The sequence below is a fragment of the Piliocolobus tephrosceles genome, chromosome 16, assembly GCF_002776525.5.
Source record: "Piliocolobus tephrosceles isolate RC106 chromosome 16, ASM277652v3, whole genome shotgun sequence".
Taxonomy (NCBI): Eukaryota; Metazoa; Chordata; class Mammalia; order Primates; family Cercopithecidae; genus Piliocolobus; species Piliocolobus tephrosceles.
The window spans coordinates 34081685-34099466 of NC_045449.1; the positions used below are offsets into that span (position 1 = coordinate 34081685).

Genomic DNA, 17782 nt, shown 5'->3' on the forward strand with positions numbered 1-17782 from the left:
TTTTTTTTTGAGACGGAGTCTTGCTCTGTCGCCCAGGCTGGAGTGCAATGTCACGATCTTGGCTCACTGCAACTTTCGCCGCCTCGGTTCAGGCGATTCTCCCACCTCAGCCTCCTGAGTAGCTGGGATTATGGGCACCCACCATCATGCCTAGCTAATTTTTTTTTTTTGTACTTTTGTAGAGATGGGGTTTCACCATGTTGGCCAGGCGTCTTGAACTCCTGACCTCAGGTGATCCACCCGCCTCAGCCTCCCAAAGTGCTGGGATTACAGGTGTGAGCCACTGTGTCCAGCCAATATTTACATATTTTCATTATTAAAACTCGACTTATATAATTAATATTCACTTTTCAATTTAAGTAACAAGCCAAAATTAATGTTTAGACTGGCTTTTACAGTCTAAAACATTATACAACATTTTATGTAAGGATTCCAAAAATATGAAAAACTATAATGAGTAAGGATTAAACTAAAAAAGGCAGTTGAGCGACTATTACCCTCAACTTCTTTTACTCTCAACAAGCGTAATTACCTAAAGACTTAAAACATCAGCAAGTACTATTATGCCATAAATTCTGAGGGAGGAAATACACAAAACAGAGAGATGAATACGGGGCTTTGAAAATGGCCATGACCTGTGTGGGAGGATTTTAAGATGATTATTTACTATAGAATTGTTTACGGTATGTCTCCACCTTGGTGATTAAGCATGATATTCTCCGGCTTCAGGTCTCTGTAGATGATCCCCTTTTGATGTAAATGCCCCAAAGCCATGGAGATTTCTGCCAAGTAAAAGCTGGAAACAAAAGTGATTTAATAAAATTAAAAAAGAGTGTAATCTATCCAAAGCAGTTTATGTATGGAGCAAAATTCCTTGAAAGAAACAGACATGCACCAAAGACCAAATTAGTGGCGTAGGGGGATGTGTGGGAAAAAGAGATGGCATAGGATGCTGCCAAAAGGCATAGGGACATTTATGTTTCACTCATTTTAGTGAAACTATAAAGTGCTTTATTTTGCCATTAGAATATACTGCTAAAATTGCAAAGATGTCCAGAATATGCTAAACTGACATTGGTCATGTTTTGTTCTGTCTGTGTAGGAATTAAGCTAATAGTCATTCATTTCAAAGCAAATTTCTCCCATCCACACCCAACTTTAAAATCCCATAGGAAATAGGAACTTTGTTATTCTGAGATCAAGTCTTGATTTCAAAAGGGATCTTATAACCTGACCCTTAGAAGCCCACTCATCCCTTACTTAATACAGCTACATATTTATAGACAGCTTAGGCCCACAGTATCTGCCCTCCCTCCTGCCAGCCAGCCCACAACTACAAACTGTGTGACACTCAAATTTATCTACCTCAAAAGAATAAAGGGCTGAATCAACCCTGTCTGGATTCAAAAAGCACAAGGCACTGCAATACTGGCTGCATAACAATGTTGCAATCCTGCAGATTACTCCAGGATGGAGAGGGTGTGTCCTAGAGGACTGAGGCAGTTTCACAGCCAGCAGGACCACAAACAGCCTCCAACACGGCTCAGTGAGCCTCCTCCAAAAAAGGGCACTTCATCCCTAAGGCTCTTAAATGCAGCTTCTGTGTTAGAAAAGGCCTGAAATTAAACAATGGAATGCAGTTTTGGTAATCAAGGTAGAAAAAAACATTTAAGTGTTGTTTTCTATTAAATTAATGTGTAGGATAAACTGATTTATTGTGACCCAAGATTGTTGCTTCACAAAAGGATGTGCATATTTTTAATTTGAAGCAGATGACATGTTTAGAAATAGGAGGGTAAATCCCATCCTGACTATATAATCAATCCACAGATGATATGCCCAGGCTTATCACCTCCCTAAGACTGCACCTTGAGAAATAGCCTAAAAAAAAAGGAGATGATTTCTGATAATTTCCATTGTTCCACACATAAAGGTTCATTGGAAAACCACACTCACCCACAGCCAAGGCAGGCAGCTTACCAATTCAAGGAAAGAAAGCCGCAATGAGAATGGTTCTGTTAGGAACAACTGGTGTGAAGAGCGTTCCACTCAAGCCTAAGGGCAAAGGAATGATGTGACCTCCATAGTTGCCCAGTCCCAAAACTGCTTCTCCCCCTTGAGGTCCTGAGTGACTGACCGGCTCCAGATCAATTTACTGAATCACGTAGATGCCCATAGTGGGAATGGGGCTTTGCTTGTAATTACCTGAATCTATGCAACCACAAAAAGTTCACTTACCAGGCAGTGTCTTCCATAAATATTCCCTCTCTTTCTAACTGCATAAATAGTTCTCCTCCTGTAAAGAAAAAGAAAAAACATTAGAAATAAAACTATTTATTTCCAACCCACTTCTAATGAGAGTTTGTGCTTTCCTTCTAACCATAATTAAAAGACATCAGTTCCTTAAAAATGAAAAATAGATCCTAAAAATTACAGGTTTTAAAACTAAGTCCTCAGGATTCTATTTTTAGTAGCATTCTTATTCTTCTGTGACACACATATGTTTAAAAACTAGAACTGGCTTGGAATTCCAGGTTTTATATCTACAAACTTTAAAATATTTGTAGATTCCAAAAAAAAATCTTGATTAAAGACTCTAACATTTTACCCATAAGTAGAAAAATGACAGTCTACAATTAAATCACCCTCACTAATTTTAGTCAATGCTCATATTTCGTATTTTCAGAACCCTTAAATAAACAGAATGAACCTTGGCAGTGGCCTAGTAAAAATCATGGCACGATTTGAGTATCAAAATAAATAATGATAATAAAGGGTTATATCACATTGAATGATATTAGAATACCTAAGTCCATAACATAAATAAAGGAATACATAAATTTTTTAAATGGGGAAGAAGAATGCCAAGTAGAATTACAGTAGAATGCCAAGTAATAAATGAAGAAGGCATGACGGAATAAGAAAAATTACTTGCCAAACATCACAATTAATTGTTGCAGGTTGGCCGGGCGCCGTGGCTCAAGCCTGTAATCCCAGCACTTTGGGAGGCCGAGATGGGCGGATCACGAGGTCAGGAGATCGAGACCATCCTGGCTAACCCGGTGAAACCCCGTCTCTACTAAAAATACAAAAAAAAAAAAAACTAGATGGGCGAGGTGGCGGGCACCTGTAGTCCCAGCTACTCGGGAGGCTGAGGCAGGAGAATGGCCTAAACCCGGGAGGCAGAGCTTGCAGTGAGCTGAGATCCGGCCACTGCACTCCAGCCTGGGCGACAGAGCAAGACTCCGTCTCAAAAAAAAAAAAAAAAAAAAAAAATTGTTGCAGGCAAGAATCAATGTATGTCAAAACTGAATGTGGGCCGGGCGCAGTGGCTCACGCCTGTAATCCCAGCAATTTGGGAGGCCAAGGTGGGCAGATCATCTGAGGTCAGGGGTCATCTCTACTAAAAATAAAAAAATTAGCTGGGTGTGGTGGTGCATGCCTGTAATCCCAGTTACCCGGGAGGCTGAGGCAGGAGAATCACTTGAACCTGGGAGGCAGAGGTTGCAGTGAGCTGAGATCGCGCCACTGCACTCCAGCCTGGGCGACAGAGTGAGTGAGACTCCGTCTCAAAAAACAACAACAACAACAAAAATGAACAGGAAAGCTTGATGAAAGATATTTAAATCTCAAAGCATCTCCTCTAAAGACACTTATTAATTACAAAGGCAAAAATGTCACCAGGGAAAAAATCAGCAGACACCACTTTATATATGTGATCAAAGTTAACATCACAATTAATGGAACAAAGATATAAATATGATGTACCTCTTGAGCTGAAGCATTAAGGATGACACAATATCACTTCAATGGTCCTGCCAAAATTGCATAACCTGAATCTAATACTAAGGAAACATCAGCTAAACCCAAAGCATTCTACAAACTAACTGGCCTGTACTAATCAAAAATGTCAACATCATGAAAGTCAAAGAAAGACTGAGGAAATGTTCCAGATTAAAGGAAACTTTAAGTTATAATTGCATCAATGTTAACTTCCTATTTCTGATCATTTTAGTATAGTTATGTAAGATACTGTCCTTGATTTTAGAAAATATACACTGAATAGGCTGGGCGCAGTGGCTCACACCTGTAATCCCAGCACTTTGGGAGGCCGAGGTGGGTGGATCACCTGAGGTCAGGAGTTTGAGACCAGCCTGGCCAACATGGTGAAACCCCATCTCTACTAAAAATTAGCCGGGCATGGTGATGGGTGCCTGTAATCCCAGCTACTCGGGAGGCAGAGGTTGTAGTGAGCCCAAGATTGCACCATTGCACTCCAGTCTGGGAGTCTGGGTGACAGAGTGAGACTCCATCTCAAAAAAATAAAATAAAATAAAACATACACTGAAATTTTAGGGGTAAAGGGAAATCATGTCTGTAACACTCTATCTTAAACTGTTCAAAAAAATTATGTATGCATGCATATATATATATGTATACACATATATACATATCTATAGATAGATACAACAAAATAAATGTGGTGAAATGGTAACATGTGGGGAATCTAGGTGAGAAATATATAGGAATTCTTTGAGAGTGTGTGTGTGTGTGAGACTGAGTCTCGCTGTGTTGCCCAGGTTAGAGTATAGTGGTGCGATCTCAGCTCACCACAACCTCTGCCTCCCAGGTTCAAGCAATTCTCCTGCCTCAGCCTCCCAAGTAGCTGGGATTACAGGAGCGTACCACCATGCTGGCTAATTTTTCTATTTTTAGTAGAGACAGGGTTTCACTATGTTGGCCAGACTGGTCTCAAACTCCTGACCTCATTATCTGCCCTCCTTGGCCTCCCAAACTGCTTGGTTACAAGCATGAACCACTAAGCCTGGCACAGGAATTCTTTATACTACTCTTAAAACTTTTTGTGTTCTGTATGAAATTATGTCAAAATAGTTTTTCCAGGCGGGCACAGTGGCTCACACTTGTAATCCCAGCACTCTGGGAGGCCAAAGCGGGCAGATCACCTGAGATCAGGAGTTCAAAACCAGCCTGGCCAACATGGTGAAAGCTCGGCTCTACTAAAAATACAAAAAAATAGCCAGGTGTGGTGGCGCATGCCTGTAGTCCCAGCTAATTGGGAGGCTGAGGCAGGAGAATTGCTTGAACCTGGGAGGCGGAAGTTGCGGTGAGCTGAGATCACGCCTCTGCACTCCATCCTGGGTGAGAAGAGTGAAACTCCACCTTCAAAAAACAAACAAAAAAAGTTTTTCCAACAGCAATAGTCACAAAAAAGTTGCTACATTCTGCAGCTTTCTGTTCCATGTTCCATGTTACTGCAAAATCTTTTTCAGAGAACTGCACTGTGTTTGCTAGAAATAGATACCTGTGGCCAGGCGCAGGGGCTCATACCTGTAATCCCAGCACTTTGGGAGGCTAAGTCAGGTGGATCACCTGAAGTCGGGAGTTCGAGACCAGCCTGACCAACATGGCGAAACCCCATCTTTACTAAAAATACAAAAATTAGCCGGGCGTGGTGGCACATGCCTGCAATCCCAGCTACTCAGGAGACTGAGGCAGGAGAATCGCTTGAACCTGGGAGGTGGAGGCTGCAGTGAGCCAAGATCACACCATTGCACTCCAGCCTGGGCGACAAGAGCAAAACTCCGTCTCAAAAAAAAAAAAAAAAAAGAAATAGATACCTGTGATCTAGAAATGATACGGAAGCAACAAGTTCCTACGAGGTGGTAGGCCCTGGGAAATGTGGATGATCTCCATTGTAAGCTACATACCCCATCATTAAGGCTACATTAAACTAAAAAGTCTTGTTTAAAGACCCAATTCCAAAAATAGTATGTTAAATAATCCTCCCAATGATTTAAATTACAGTATCTTACCCCAGTACAATTTGATGGCTCTGCATCACTTAGGTATTTGTTTTTCTGTTAAGTGACTGATTACAAAGGAATTAAAATAAAATTTTACAGATGAGGGGAAAAAAAATCTTTAGTTTCTTCCATATTTGTCTGCCAATAGAAACGTGGTCACATCTGAATTTTGTCCTTCAGTGTACTCATCAATTTTAAGTACTATTTGATCATAATGGGAGAAAGTATTTTTCCATTGAAAAATAACATTTTGACCCAGTGTCTGGAGTCAATGCAAATAATTACACCAAACTCTGTGTACTGACCACTGAGATACTCAAGGATGAGGTAGAGTTTTCCACCAGTCTGAAAGGCATAAATTAAATCCACGATGAAGGGATGCTTTACTTCCTCCAGAATATTCCGTTCTGCTTTTGTATGAGCTGTATCTTTAGCATTTCTCACTATCATTGCCTAAAGGAAAAGAGATGATCTATAAGAACAAAGTAGTGAACGTTTTTATTCTATAGTAACTGGAAAATCTATTTTGTGTTTTTCTCGCCAATAATGAACTATTAACCATAGTTCCCTCTAGAAACTGAGATGGGGTAATAGAAAATGTTCACTTTATATATGCCTCTGTGCAGTTTGGATTTTTTGCAGTGAACATGTAAATGAATTACCTAAAGAGACTTTTTAAAAAAGAAATCTGTAATCAGATAAAGTTTGTTCATATATTCACAAACGACTAAGTGTCTACCATGCTCCAGGCTGTGCCAAGAAAGCAGAATAGAAAGAATGCCCTGTCCATAGGAGCCCAAAAGTCAACAGGAGCCCAAAGTCTCAGGGAAAAAAAGACAAGTCAATGTAGGTAAGCGCAGGATGGTAAGGGCTGTAAACAGGGGAATTACATCTGACCTACCAAAAAGTCTTGCTTGAAAATTATTAAAATGAAATGTGGCCTGGACACGTTGGCTCATGTCTATAATCCCAGAACTTAGGTGGGCAGAGGCAGGAGGATCGCTTGAGCCCAGGAGTTCAAGATCTGCCTGGTAACAAGCGTGACCCCATTCTCCACAAAAATAGTAAAAAAGAAAAAAAAAAAAAAAAAAACCACAAAGAAAAAAATGTAGAAGGTAAAAAAAAGGCATTCCAGTGCAAAAGAGGCTTGATAGGACAGGATATGTGTGGGGAATCTACAAGTAGTTCAGTATGGTTAGAAGTAGTTAGCAATTAGGCTAGAGAAGTAGGTAGAGGCCAGGAAATGGAAGGTCTGGGCACAGGAAGGTCTGGGTGAAATGAACAAACCTTTGGCTTTATGAAAGACACATCTAGCAGCAGTAGGGAGTATCAGGAAAGAAATGAGACTAGTTAGGAGGCTAGTATAATAAACCAACTAAGAAGATCTGTAAGAAAATGAAGATAGAAAAAAATGAAAGGCTAATACATAATTTGCATTTGCTGATAAACTAGATATGAGAAGAAATGATGATACCTTTATTTCTGCATAATAGGACAGATAATGGTGCCATTCAGTATCGGCAAATGAAAGTGAAAAAGTTTTGGGAGAACGATGCCCTGTTTTAGACATGCCAGGTATAAGTTCCAGGAAGTTACCCCGATGGTACATCTCCATAAGTAACATGGAAAGCAAATACACAGGTTATTGGTTGCAACATTATCTGTGAAAGTGAAACACTGGAAACAGCCTAAATGCTCAGACATAGGATACTGGCCGAAAAGCTATGGAATCCACACAACATGTAACAAAGCTATAAAAATAAGAAAACTCGGCCGGGCACAGTGGCTCATGCCTGTAATCCCAGCACTTTGGGAGGCCGAGGCGGGCGGATCACAAGGTCAGGAGATTGAGACCATCCTGGCTAACATGGTGAAACCCCATCTCTAAAAAAAAATCAGCCGGGCATGGTGGCATGTGCCCGTAGTCCCAGCTACTCGGGAGGCTGAGGCAGTAGAATGGCATGAACCTGGGAGGTGAGGCTTGCAGTGAGCCGAGATCACACTACTGCATTCCAGTCTGGGGGACAAAATAAATAAATAAATAAAAATAAGAAAAATCTCTATAAAAACAAGATACAAAAGAGTATTTAAAAGTGCAACAGCATGGATACTATGCTATCTACTGTACAAGAAAGGGGAAATGAGAATATATTTATAATATGTACCTGCTTATACTTGCAAAAATGAAGACAACTAAGACAAACTAAAAGCTGATGATAATGGAAGGGAAGGACAAGAAATAAGACTTTTGAGTATACCTTCTGAGTAAAACCTCAATGGTTTTATCATACATTTTTTTCTTTCCTAAATCATTACAGTAATTATAAAATGTAGATTTTTATTTTTGAACCATATTAATGTTTAATGTATTCCAAAAATAAAATAAAATCAACAAGGATGAGGGGTGGGAAGTACAACTGAATACAATAGGAATACATAAATTTGACTATTACACCAACAACTTTACCACAGAAAGAGAAAGAGAAAAAAGATATAAGAGAAAAAGATTTTTTTCTTTTTTTAGATGGAGTCTCACTCTGTCACCCACACTGCAACCTCTGCCTCCCAGGTTCAAGCGATTCTCCTGCCTCAGCCTCCCGAGTAGCTGGGACTACAGGCACCCGCCACCATGCCTGGCTAATTTTTGTATTTTTAGTAGAGAGGGGGTTTCACCATGTTGGCCAGGCTGATTTCAAACTCCTGAGCTCATGATCCACCTGCCTCGGCCTCCCAAAGTGCTGGGATTACAGGCGTGAGCCACTGCGCCCAGTGAGAAAAAGGTATTTAATTTTAGACTGCACACCCTTAGTGGCCTATATGTAAGCACACAAAAAATTTCCAAAGAAATATTAAATCAAACTTAGTAGGTTTGTAGCTGGAAATACTATTGGTATTATAATTTTCATTATGCATACACTGTACAACTGAACAAATGACTGCATTTATTTATGTTGTTACCAGAGTTCTCACTGTAGAAAAAAGGAGATCCAAATATGAACTGAAAGAAGAATGTGGCCAGGCGCAGTGGCTCACACCTGTAATCCCAGCATTTTGGGAGGCTGAGACGGGTGGATCACAATGTCAGGAGTTCAAGACCAGCCTGGCCAAGATGATGAAACCCTGTCTCTAATAAAAATACAAAAATTAGCCAGGCGTGGTGGCGGCAGCCTGTAATCCCAGCTACTCAGGAGGCGGAGGGAGAAAGTTGCTTTAACCCAGGAGGTGGAGGCTGCAGTGAGCCGAGATCATACCACTGCACTCCAGCCTGGGGGACAGAGCAAGACTCCGTCTCAAAAATAAAAAAATAAAAATAAAGAAGAATGCCATGGAATTGGACTAGAATTAGGGCTAACAATATGAAGCACTTTGGGAAGCCAAGGCAGGCAGATCACCATGTTTGCCGGGAGTTTGAGACCAGCCTGCCCGACATGGTGAAATCTCATCTCTACTAAAAATACAAGAATTAGCCAGGTGAGATGGTGCGCACCTGTACTCCCAGTTATTCCAGAGGCTGAGGCACGAGAATCACTGGAACCCGGGAGGTAGAGGTTGCAGTGAGCTGAGGCAGCCTGGGGTCGTGGCTGTGGAGAGCCATGATCACGCCACTGCACTCAAGCCTGGGCAACAGAGGAAGACCCTGTCTCAAAAAAAAAAAAAAGGGCCAGGTGCAGTGGCTCACGCTTGTAATCCCAGCAGTTTGGGAGGCTGAGGCGGGTAGATCATGAGGTCAGGAGTCCAAGACCAGCCTGGCCAACATAGTGAAACCCCATCTCTACTAAAAACACAAAAATCAGCTGGGTGTGGTGGCATGTGCCTGTAATCCCAGCTACTCAGGAGGCTGAGGCAGGAGAATTGCTTGAACCTGGGAGGTGGAGGTTGCAGTGAGCCAAGACCACATCATTACACTCCAGCCTGGGCAACAGAGTGAACCTCCATCTCAAAGAAAAAGAAAAAAACATTTTAAAGGGAGTATAGGGCCAGGCATAGTGGCTCATGTCTGTAATCCTGGCACTTTGGGAGGCCAAGGTGGCTGGATCACAAGGTCAAGAGATCGAGACCATCCTGGCCAACATGGTGAAACCTCATCTCTACTAAAAATATAAAAAATTAGCTGGGCGTGGTGGCCCACGCCTGTAGTCCCAGTTACTCTTGAAGGCTGAGGCAGGAGGATCGCTTGAACCTGGAAGGCAGAAGTTGCAGTGAGCTGAGGTCACACCACTGCACTCCAGCCTGGTGACAAAGCGAGACTCTGTCTCAAAAAAAACAAAAGAAAAAAAAAGGAGTATAAAAAAACTTTACAGAAGAATGACAACATAGAAAAAAATACAGAAAAAATAGAAAAGTGTCCATTTTATAATCACTACAGTAGTATTTGATTTGGGCAAGAAATAATCCAGATAAAACCATTAAGTAAAGATTATTATGGGACAGAATATTTACACTCTTTCTATCATTCCATAGATCACTTGTTAATTACAAAAGAAAAAAGAGGCCTGGAACAGAGGCTCACGTCTGTAATCCCAACACTTTGGGAGGCCGAGGAGGGCGGATCACCTGAGGTCAGGAGTTTGAGACCAGCCTGGCCAACATGGCGAAACACTGTCTCTACTACAATTACAAAAATTAGGCAGGCGTGGTAGCAGGCACCTGTAATCCCAGCTACTTGGGGGCGCTGAGGCAGGAGAATCGCTTGAGCCCAGGAGGTGGAGGTTGCAGTGAGCCAAAATTGCGCCACTGCACTCCAGCCTGGGCAACAGAGTGAGTGAGAGATTCCTTCTCAAAAAAAAAAAAAAAGCCCTTATTCTTAGGAGATATATAGAAGAAATTAGGGTTGAAGTGCTATGAAATCTGCAGTTAACTCTCAAATTGTACAGCAAGAAAATTTATTAAAGTTAAAAACGTGAGTATTCATAGATATACATATGTGTGGGGGCAGGTAAAAAGGGAGGGACACACAGACAAAGAAAATACGGCAAAATGGTAACAAATGCTGATCACTGAACTATTCTTGCAACTCCGAAAAGTTTAAAAGATTTCAAAGGTGTATTATTTTTTAACTGCTCAGGAGGTTTAAATTTTTGACTTTTTAAAATAGGCAATTAACACCAAAAGCAACGGCAGCAAAAGCCAAAATTGACAAATGGGATCTAATTAAACTAAAAAGCTTCTGCACAGCAAAAGAAACTACCATCAGAGTGAACAGGCAACCTACAGAATGGGAGAAAATTTTTGCAATCTACTCATCTGACAAAGGGCTAATTTCCAGAATCTACAAAGAACTCAAACAAATATACAAGAAAAAAACAAACAACCCCATCAAAAAGTGGGGAAAGGATATGAACAGACATTTCTCAAAAGAAGACATTCATACAGCCAACAGACACATGAAAAAATGCTCATCATCACTCGCCATCAGAGAAATGCAAATCAAAACCACAATGAGATACCATCTCACACCAGTTAGAATGGCAATCATTAAAAAATCAGGAAACAATAGGTGTTGGAGAGGATGTGGAGAAATAGGAACACTTTTACACTGTTGGTGGGATTGTAAACTAGTTCAACCATTATGGAAAACAGTATGGCGATTCCTCAAGGATCTAGAACTAGATGTACCATATGACCCAGCCATCCCACTACTGGGTATATACCCAAAGGATTATAAATTATGCTACTACAAAGACACATGCACACGTATGTTTATTGCGGCACTATTCACAATAGCAAAGACTTGGAATCAACCCAAATGTCCATCAGTGACAGACTGGATTAAGAAAATGTGGCACATATACACCATGGAATACTATGCAGCCATAAAAAACGATGAGTTTGCGTCCTTTGTAGGGACATGGATGCAGCTGGAAACCATCATTCTTAGCAAACTATCACAAGAAGAGAAAACCAAACACCGCATGTTCTCACTCATAGGTGGGAACTGAACAATGAGCTCACTTGGACTCGGGAAGGGGAACATCACACACTGGGGCCTATCATGGGGAGGGGGGAGGAGGAAGGGATTGCATTGGGGAGTTATACCTGATATAAATGATGAATTGATGGGTGCTGACGAGTTGATGGGTGCAGCACACCAACATGGCACATGTATACATATGTAACAAACCTGCACGTTATGCACATGTACCCTAGAACTTAAAGTATAATAAAAAAATAAAATAAAATAAAATAAAATAAAATAGGCAATCAATTGTGAGGAAGTCTGAAAAGCCACAGACTAAGAGAGAAGATGAAAAATAAGTAAAGTAGAATCACAGTAATAAAAGGAACAGAGTTTCAAAATGCTGTGGTCAGTAGCTTCAATGCGAAAGAAAGTTAAATTAAGGACGAACTCAGTAAAGACAACTGGATTCAGCAACTGGGACGTCAGTGATGACCTAGGGTACAGGAGCTTCACTGAAACAGTAGAGTTGGGCCACGTGCCTTGGCCCACACCTATAATCCAGCACTTCGGGAGGCCGAGGTAAGTGGATCTCTTGAGGCCAGCAGGAATTCAAGACAAGCCTGGCCAATATGGTGAAACCCCATCTCTACTAAAAATACAAAAATTAACCAGATACAGTGGCACGCCCCTGTAATCCCAGCTACTCAGGGGGCTGAGGCACGAGAACTGCTTGAACCTGGAAGGCAGAGGCTGCAGTGAGCCGAGATAGGGCCACTGCACTCCAGCCTGGGTAAGAGGGCAAGGCTCTGTCTAAAAAACAAAAAATAAAATAAAATAGAATCAGGCATGGTGACATGTGCCTGTGGTCCCAGCTACTTGGGAGGCTGAGGTTGCAGGGTTGCTTGAACACAGGAGTTGGAGGCTGTAGTGTACTACGATCGTATCTGAGAACAGCCACTGCACTCCAACCTGGTCAAATAATGAGACTGTCTCTTAAAAAAAAAAAAAAAAAAAGGTAGAATCATAAATCAAAATACGGTAGTGAAAAAAGAATAATGCCTGTAATCCCAGCACTTTGGGAGGCCAAGGCAGGTGGACTGCTTGAGCTCAGGAGTTCGAGACCAGCCTGGCCAACATGGTAAAACCCCGTCTCTACAAAAACAAAAATTAGTTGGGCATGGTGACACGCACCTGTGATCCCAGCCACTTGGGAGGCTAAGGCTGGAGAACTGCTTGAACCCAGGAGGCAGTGAGCCGAGATCACGCCACTGCACTCCAGCCTGGGTGACAGAGATTTCACCTCAAAAATTAAAATTAAATTAAAAAAAAAAAAAACTGGAAGTCAAAGGAAATCACATCGGACATCCTTAAGTAGGAAGAGAGGCAGTTGGCTAAAAAGAGTAGAGGGGCTGATAGGAAAGGCTCCAAACAGTTGTAGAGAATGGAAGGATTTATCTAAGGATATGCAGAAAAATTGCTGGGAAGTGCTTGGGGTCGAGGTGAGTTGGGGTCATAGAGTTTTCCCAACAGCAATCTATAGGTTTGTGTGATTTCTGCTAGTAATGCTCAGTAGCTGAGATATAGCAATAAAGGCACACTGACAAGTGAGCTGATGCAGATTAGGGTTTTCCTGAGCAGAAGGTCACTGGAGCTACCAACTGATAAAGTGGCCGATTATGCCCATAAGGCTGGATTCAGAATAAAGTGAAATAAGAAGGGGTCTAAAAAGTTGAGGGCAAAAACAGAAAAGTCAAAGAACTAAAGGGCTTAGGGCCAAAAAACAGGCAATGTAGGAATCAAGTAAGTCAAAAGTGAGAAAGTTATTGTTCTATGAAACCACAATATTTCAGAGGTGGAGAATATCTTTGGCCAAAGGTTCTAAAATGTACAGTGGGAGGTGAACTAATGCTGTAGGCAATAGTATTTTGCTTCCATGGTATATTTTTGTTGCAACTGGTAGGGTCAGGTGATGACTGTTGATAGTCTTTTCCTCACTATTCCACTCTAAGCAAATACCTGAATGGTACCATTCCTATAAGAAGTAAACAGTCCCAGGAGGACTAATAAATCCAGAATGTCCAGATTGAAACAACTCACTTAAGGGGACACGTGGTTCTACTCTGATTTCATCTTAAAGGCTGGGGGAAGAGGTATTCTCTTACCACACAGTCAGGTCAGAGGGGTTAGTACTCTGCCTCCAGGATAATTAAAATCAGAAGGAAGGAACTCAAAGGGAGCCTACAGTCATCTTACTTGAGGATTCAGGAAGGAAAGTCCTGAACTTAACCCTAATGACATCTTTATTTTCATTATTTTTGCTATAAGCTTGCTTTCAAGGACAAGGAAGGAGACAGTATCAGACCCTCTAGTCAGGATTAAGAAAAGAACTCCAAGAATGGGAAACAATGGCAACCAAGCAAAACCAGAGGCAAACAGCTTAGGTCCTAGATCCCGGGGCCCCAAAATGAGGCCTGACACTTAGCAGTAATTAAGTCTATGGATTTCCCAATATACCACCCCCACTTACCATGGGTGGGGAAAAAAAACCCAACACTCTTTTTTTCACTAGATGTGCCAAAAATATACTTCACCCAAGATCTAATTATGCCTAATATGGTCAGGCCTGATTATCCGATATAAATAACACATCACAAGGAATGAATCACTTAAGAATCTTGACCAGGCCGGGCATGGTGGCTCAAGCCTGTAATCCCAGCACTTTGGGAGGCCGAGACGGGCGGATCACGAGGTCAGGAGATCAAGACCATCCTGGCTAACACGGTGAAACCCCCTCTCTACTAAAAAATACAAAAAACTAGTCGGGCGAGGTGGTGGGCGCCTGTAGTCCCAGCTACTCGGGAGGCTGAGGCAGGAGAATGGCGTAAACCCAGGAGGCGGAGCTTGCAGTGAGCTGAGATCCGGCCACTGCACTCCAGCTCGGGCGACAGAGCGAGACTCTGTCTCAAAAAAAAAAAAAAAAAAAAAAAAGAATCTTGACCAGAGGCTGGGCACAGTGGCTCACCCCTATAATCCCAGGACTTTAGGAGGCTGAGGCAGGCGGGTCACTTAAGGTCAGGAGTTTGAGACCAGCCTGGCCAACATGGTGAAACCCCGTCTCTACCAAAAGTACAAAAATTAGCCAGGTGTGGTGGTACACACCTGTAGTCCCAGCTATTTGGGAGGCTGAGGCACGAGAATCACTGGAACCCAAAAGGCAAAGGTTGCAGTGAGCTGAGATTGCTCCACTGCACTCCAGCCTGGGTGATGGAGTGAGACTCTGTTTCAAATAAAAAAAGAAATCTTGACCAGTACTTCTTTCAATATTTCTGGAACAAGCACTATTATGCTGCCTTCAATTCTATACCTAACATGTTTTACAGATTAAAAAATCATTAATCTAAAACAATTCCAACAGGAAAGTCAGATAGCAGATACCAATGCCAACCCACTGAAGCAGAAACTGATGTTAAAAATAGCTAGATGGCTTTTTAAAGACAATTACCAATAAAATTGTAATAACAATGTTTGTTCCTCAGCTTTCAAACTGAGGAGTCATTTATACTGCCTAAATAAAAATCAGCAAGAAGGACCAAAGTTTTACAAGTCTTATAATTTTTTTAAAAAGTCATTTTGATTGTCTTTGAAAGTAGTTCTCCACTGGAAGTTTTAAGTCAGTGGAGGCCGGGCGCAGTGATTCATGCCTGTAATCCCAGCAAAAGGAGGGTGGATCACCTGAGGTCAGGAGTTCGAGACCAGCCTGGCCAACATGGCAAAGCCCTGTCTCTACTAAAAATACAAAAATTAGCTGGGTGTAGTGGGTGCCTGTAATCCCAGCTACTCAAGAGGTTGAGGCAGAAGAATCACTTGAACCCAGGAAAAGGAAAAAAAAAGACAGTGGAATCTTTTCAGTAATCAATCCCAAACAAGAATAAGAAAACAAACACACACATAATCCATCAGTAATACTAGAAGACATGTGGAATCTCACACCTGAAAAGATAGAGTGGGGATAAAGTAATGCTCCATGATGTAGCAGAGTGGGGTAAGATCAAACCTAAGTGCCTGCAAAGGGGAATACACAAAAGAAGTTGAATCTTGTAATCCCAGCCACTCGGGAGGCTGAGGCAGGAGAATCGCTTGAACCCGGGAGGCAGAGGTTGCAGTGAGCCAAGATCGTGCCATTGCACTCTAGCCTGGGCGACTTAGGGAGACTTCGCCTCAAAAAAAAAAAAAAAAAAAAAGAAGTTGAATCTATCTACAGAACCCCAGTAAAGCAAGGTTCAAACATTAGAGGTAAAACTAGAAGAAAGGGAAAAAATTAGAGGAATTGGAGACTGTAGAAGGCAGAAGGTGGAGGGCTAAAAACAGGGAGATCATCTGCAACTCTGTATAAGGAACAGACAGACCAAAAAGGCTCCCATCTCCACACTAAGTCGAAGAACTAACCCTAGGAGAGGTAAATTCTCCGAGACAAAAAAGAGTGAAAGATTAGATCCACAGAGTAAAGTGCTAATGTAAAAACTCGAGTTTGGTGAAAGCCCGCGTGTTGAGAGGTAAGATCTCCATCTTCTCTCACTCAGCTCCAGAATGCTTTTTCCAGGCAAAAGAATAGCGGGTCTTTCTTAGCACCAACTGATCCTCCCCAGAAAAAAGATCTACAGACAGTATTTATTTATTTATTTGAAATTGAGTTTCGCTCTTGTTGTCCACGCTGGAGTGCAACGGTGCGATCTCTGCTCACTGCAACCTCTGCCTCCCAGGCTCAAGCGATTCTCCTGCCTCAGCATCCCCAAACCAGCTGGCCAGGCTGGTTTTGAAGTCCTGACCTCAGGTGATCAACCTGCCTCAGCCTCCCAAAGTGCTGGGATTACAGGCGTGAGCCACGGCACCCAGCCCTACAGACACTGTTATTTGAAGTTCTTGATCAAGTGCCAGCTAACCACTTGACTACCCTGCAGAGAAGCTTATACACACAGAACTTCTGATCAGCTTTTCAGAGTTCTACTCTGAAACATGAATAATTGGGCCAGGCACAGTAGATGGATTATTGAGGCCGAGGCGGACAGATCACTTGAGGTCAGGAGTTCGAGATCAGGCCGACAACATGGTGAAACCCTGTCACTACTAAAAATGCAAAAATTAGCCAGGCATGGTGGCGCATGCCTGTAATGCCAGCTACTTGGGTGGCTGAGGCACAAGAATCACTTGAACCCAGGAGGTGGAGATTGTAGTGAGCCAAGACTGTGCCACCACTGCACTCCAGCCTAGACGACAGAGCAAGACTCCATCTCAAAAAAAGAAGAAAGAATAATCAATGAATGACACCAGACATCTAAAGAAGGCCTCTAACATGGAACAAAGTGACTAAAACTGACTAAATCAAAGTCAAAGAAAACAGAACTCAAAAAAGAACATGCATAAAACAAAAGAATACTTCAAATAATTGTAATTAAAACTGAGGCAGGCTAGGTGTGGTGGCTCACACCTGCAATCTCCGCACTTTGGGAGGCCGAGGCAGATGGATTGCCTGAGGTCAGGAGTTCAAGACCAGTCTGGCCAACATGGTGAAACCCCGTATCTGCTAAAAAATACAAAAATTAGCTGGGTGTGGTAGAAGGCGCCTGTAATCCCAGCTACTCAGGAGGCTGAGGCAGGAGAATCGCTTGAACCCAGGAGGCAGGGGTTGCAATGAGCCAAGATTGCGCCACTGCACTCAAAATTATGCAACAGAGTGAGACTCTGTCTCAAAAAAAAATTAAAATTAAAATTAAAAAAATAATAAAACTCTCAGAGGGATAAAAGAAGATATTATACTCATAAAACAGGTTGCTATAAAACAAAAACAATAGAAAGAATTCTGGAGAATCACAAATACAACAGCTTTAAAAAAAAATTTAGTAGAATGGCTGGGCATGGTGGCTCACGCCTATAATCCCAGCACTTTGGGAGGCCAAGACAGGCGGATCACCTAAGTCGGGAGTTTGTGACCAGCCTGACCAACATGGAGGAACCCTGTCTCTACTAAAAATACAAAATTAGCTGGGTGTGGTGGCGCATG

At 42.1% G+C, this 17782-nt stretch overlaps 1 protein-coding gene across 4 annotated transcripts in view; it reads right to left on the minus strand.

Annotated features, from left to right (window-relative positions):
• Positions 1–171: 171 nt before the first annotated feature.
• RPS6KB1 (ribosomal protein S6 kinase B1) overlaps positions 172–17782 on the minus strand; it is a 45898-nt gene continuing 28287 nt past the window's right edge. For 2 of the 4 annotated variants that reach the window (XM_031934271.1, XM_031934272.1), the window contains 4 exons: positions 6131–6278; positions 2239–2296; positions 1981–2055; positions 662–796 (listed from right to left, as the gene is read on the minus strand). In XM_031934271.1, coding sequence (XP_031790131.1) covers positions 2019–2055; positions 2239–2296; positions 6131–6278 — 243 coding nt within the window. In that variant the 3' untranslated portion in view covers positions 662–796; positions 1981–2018. The other 2 variants (XM_031934270.1, XM_031934273.1) reach the window with 2 other exon arrangements.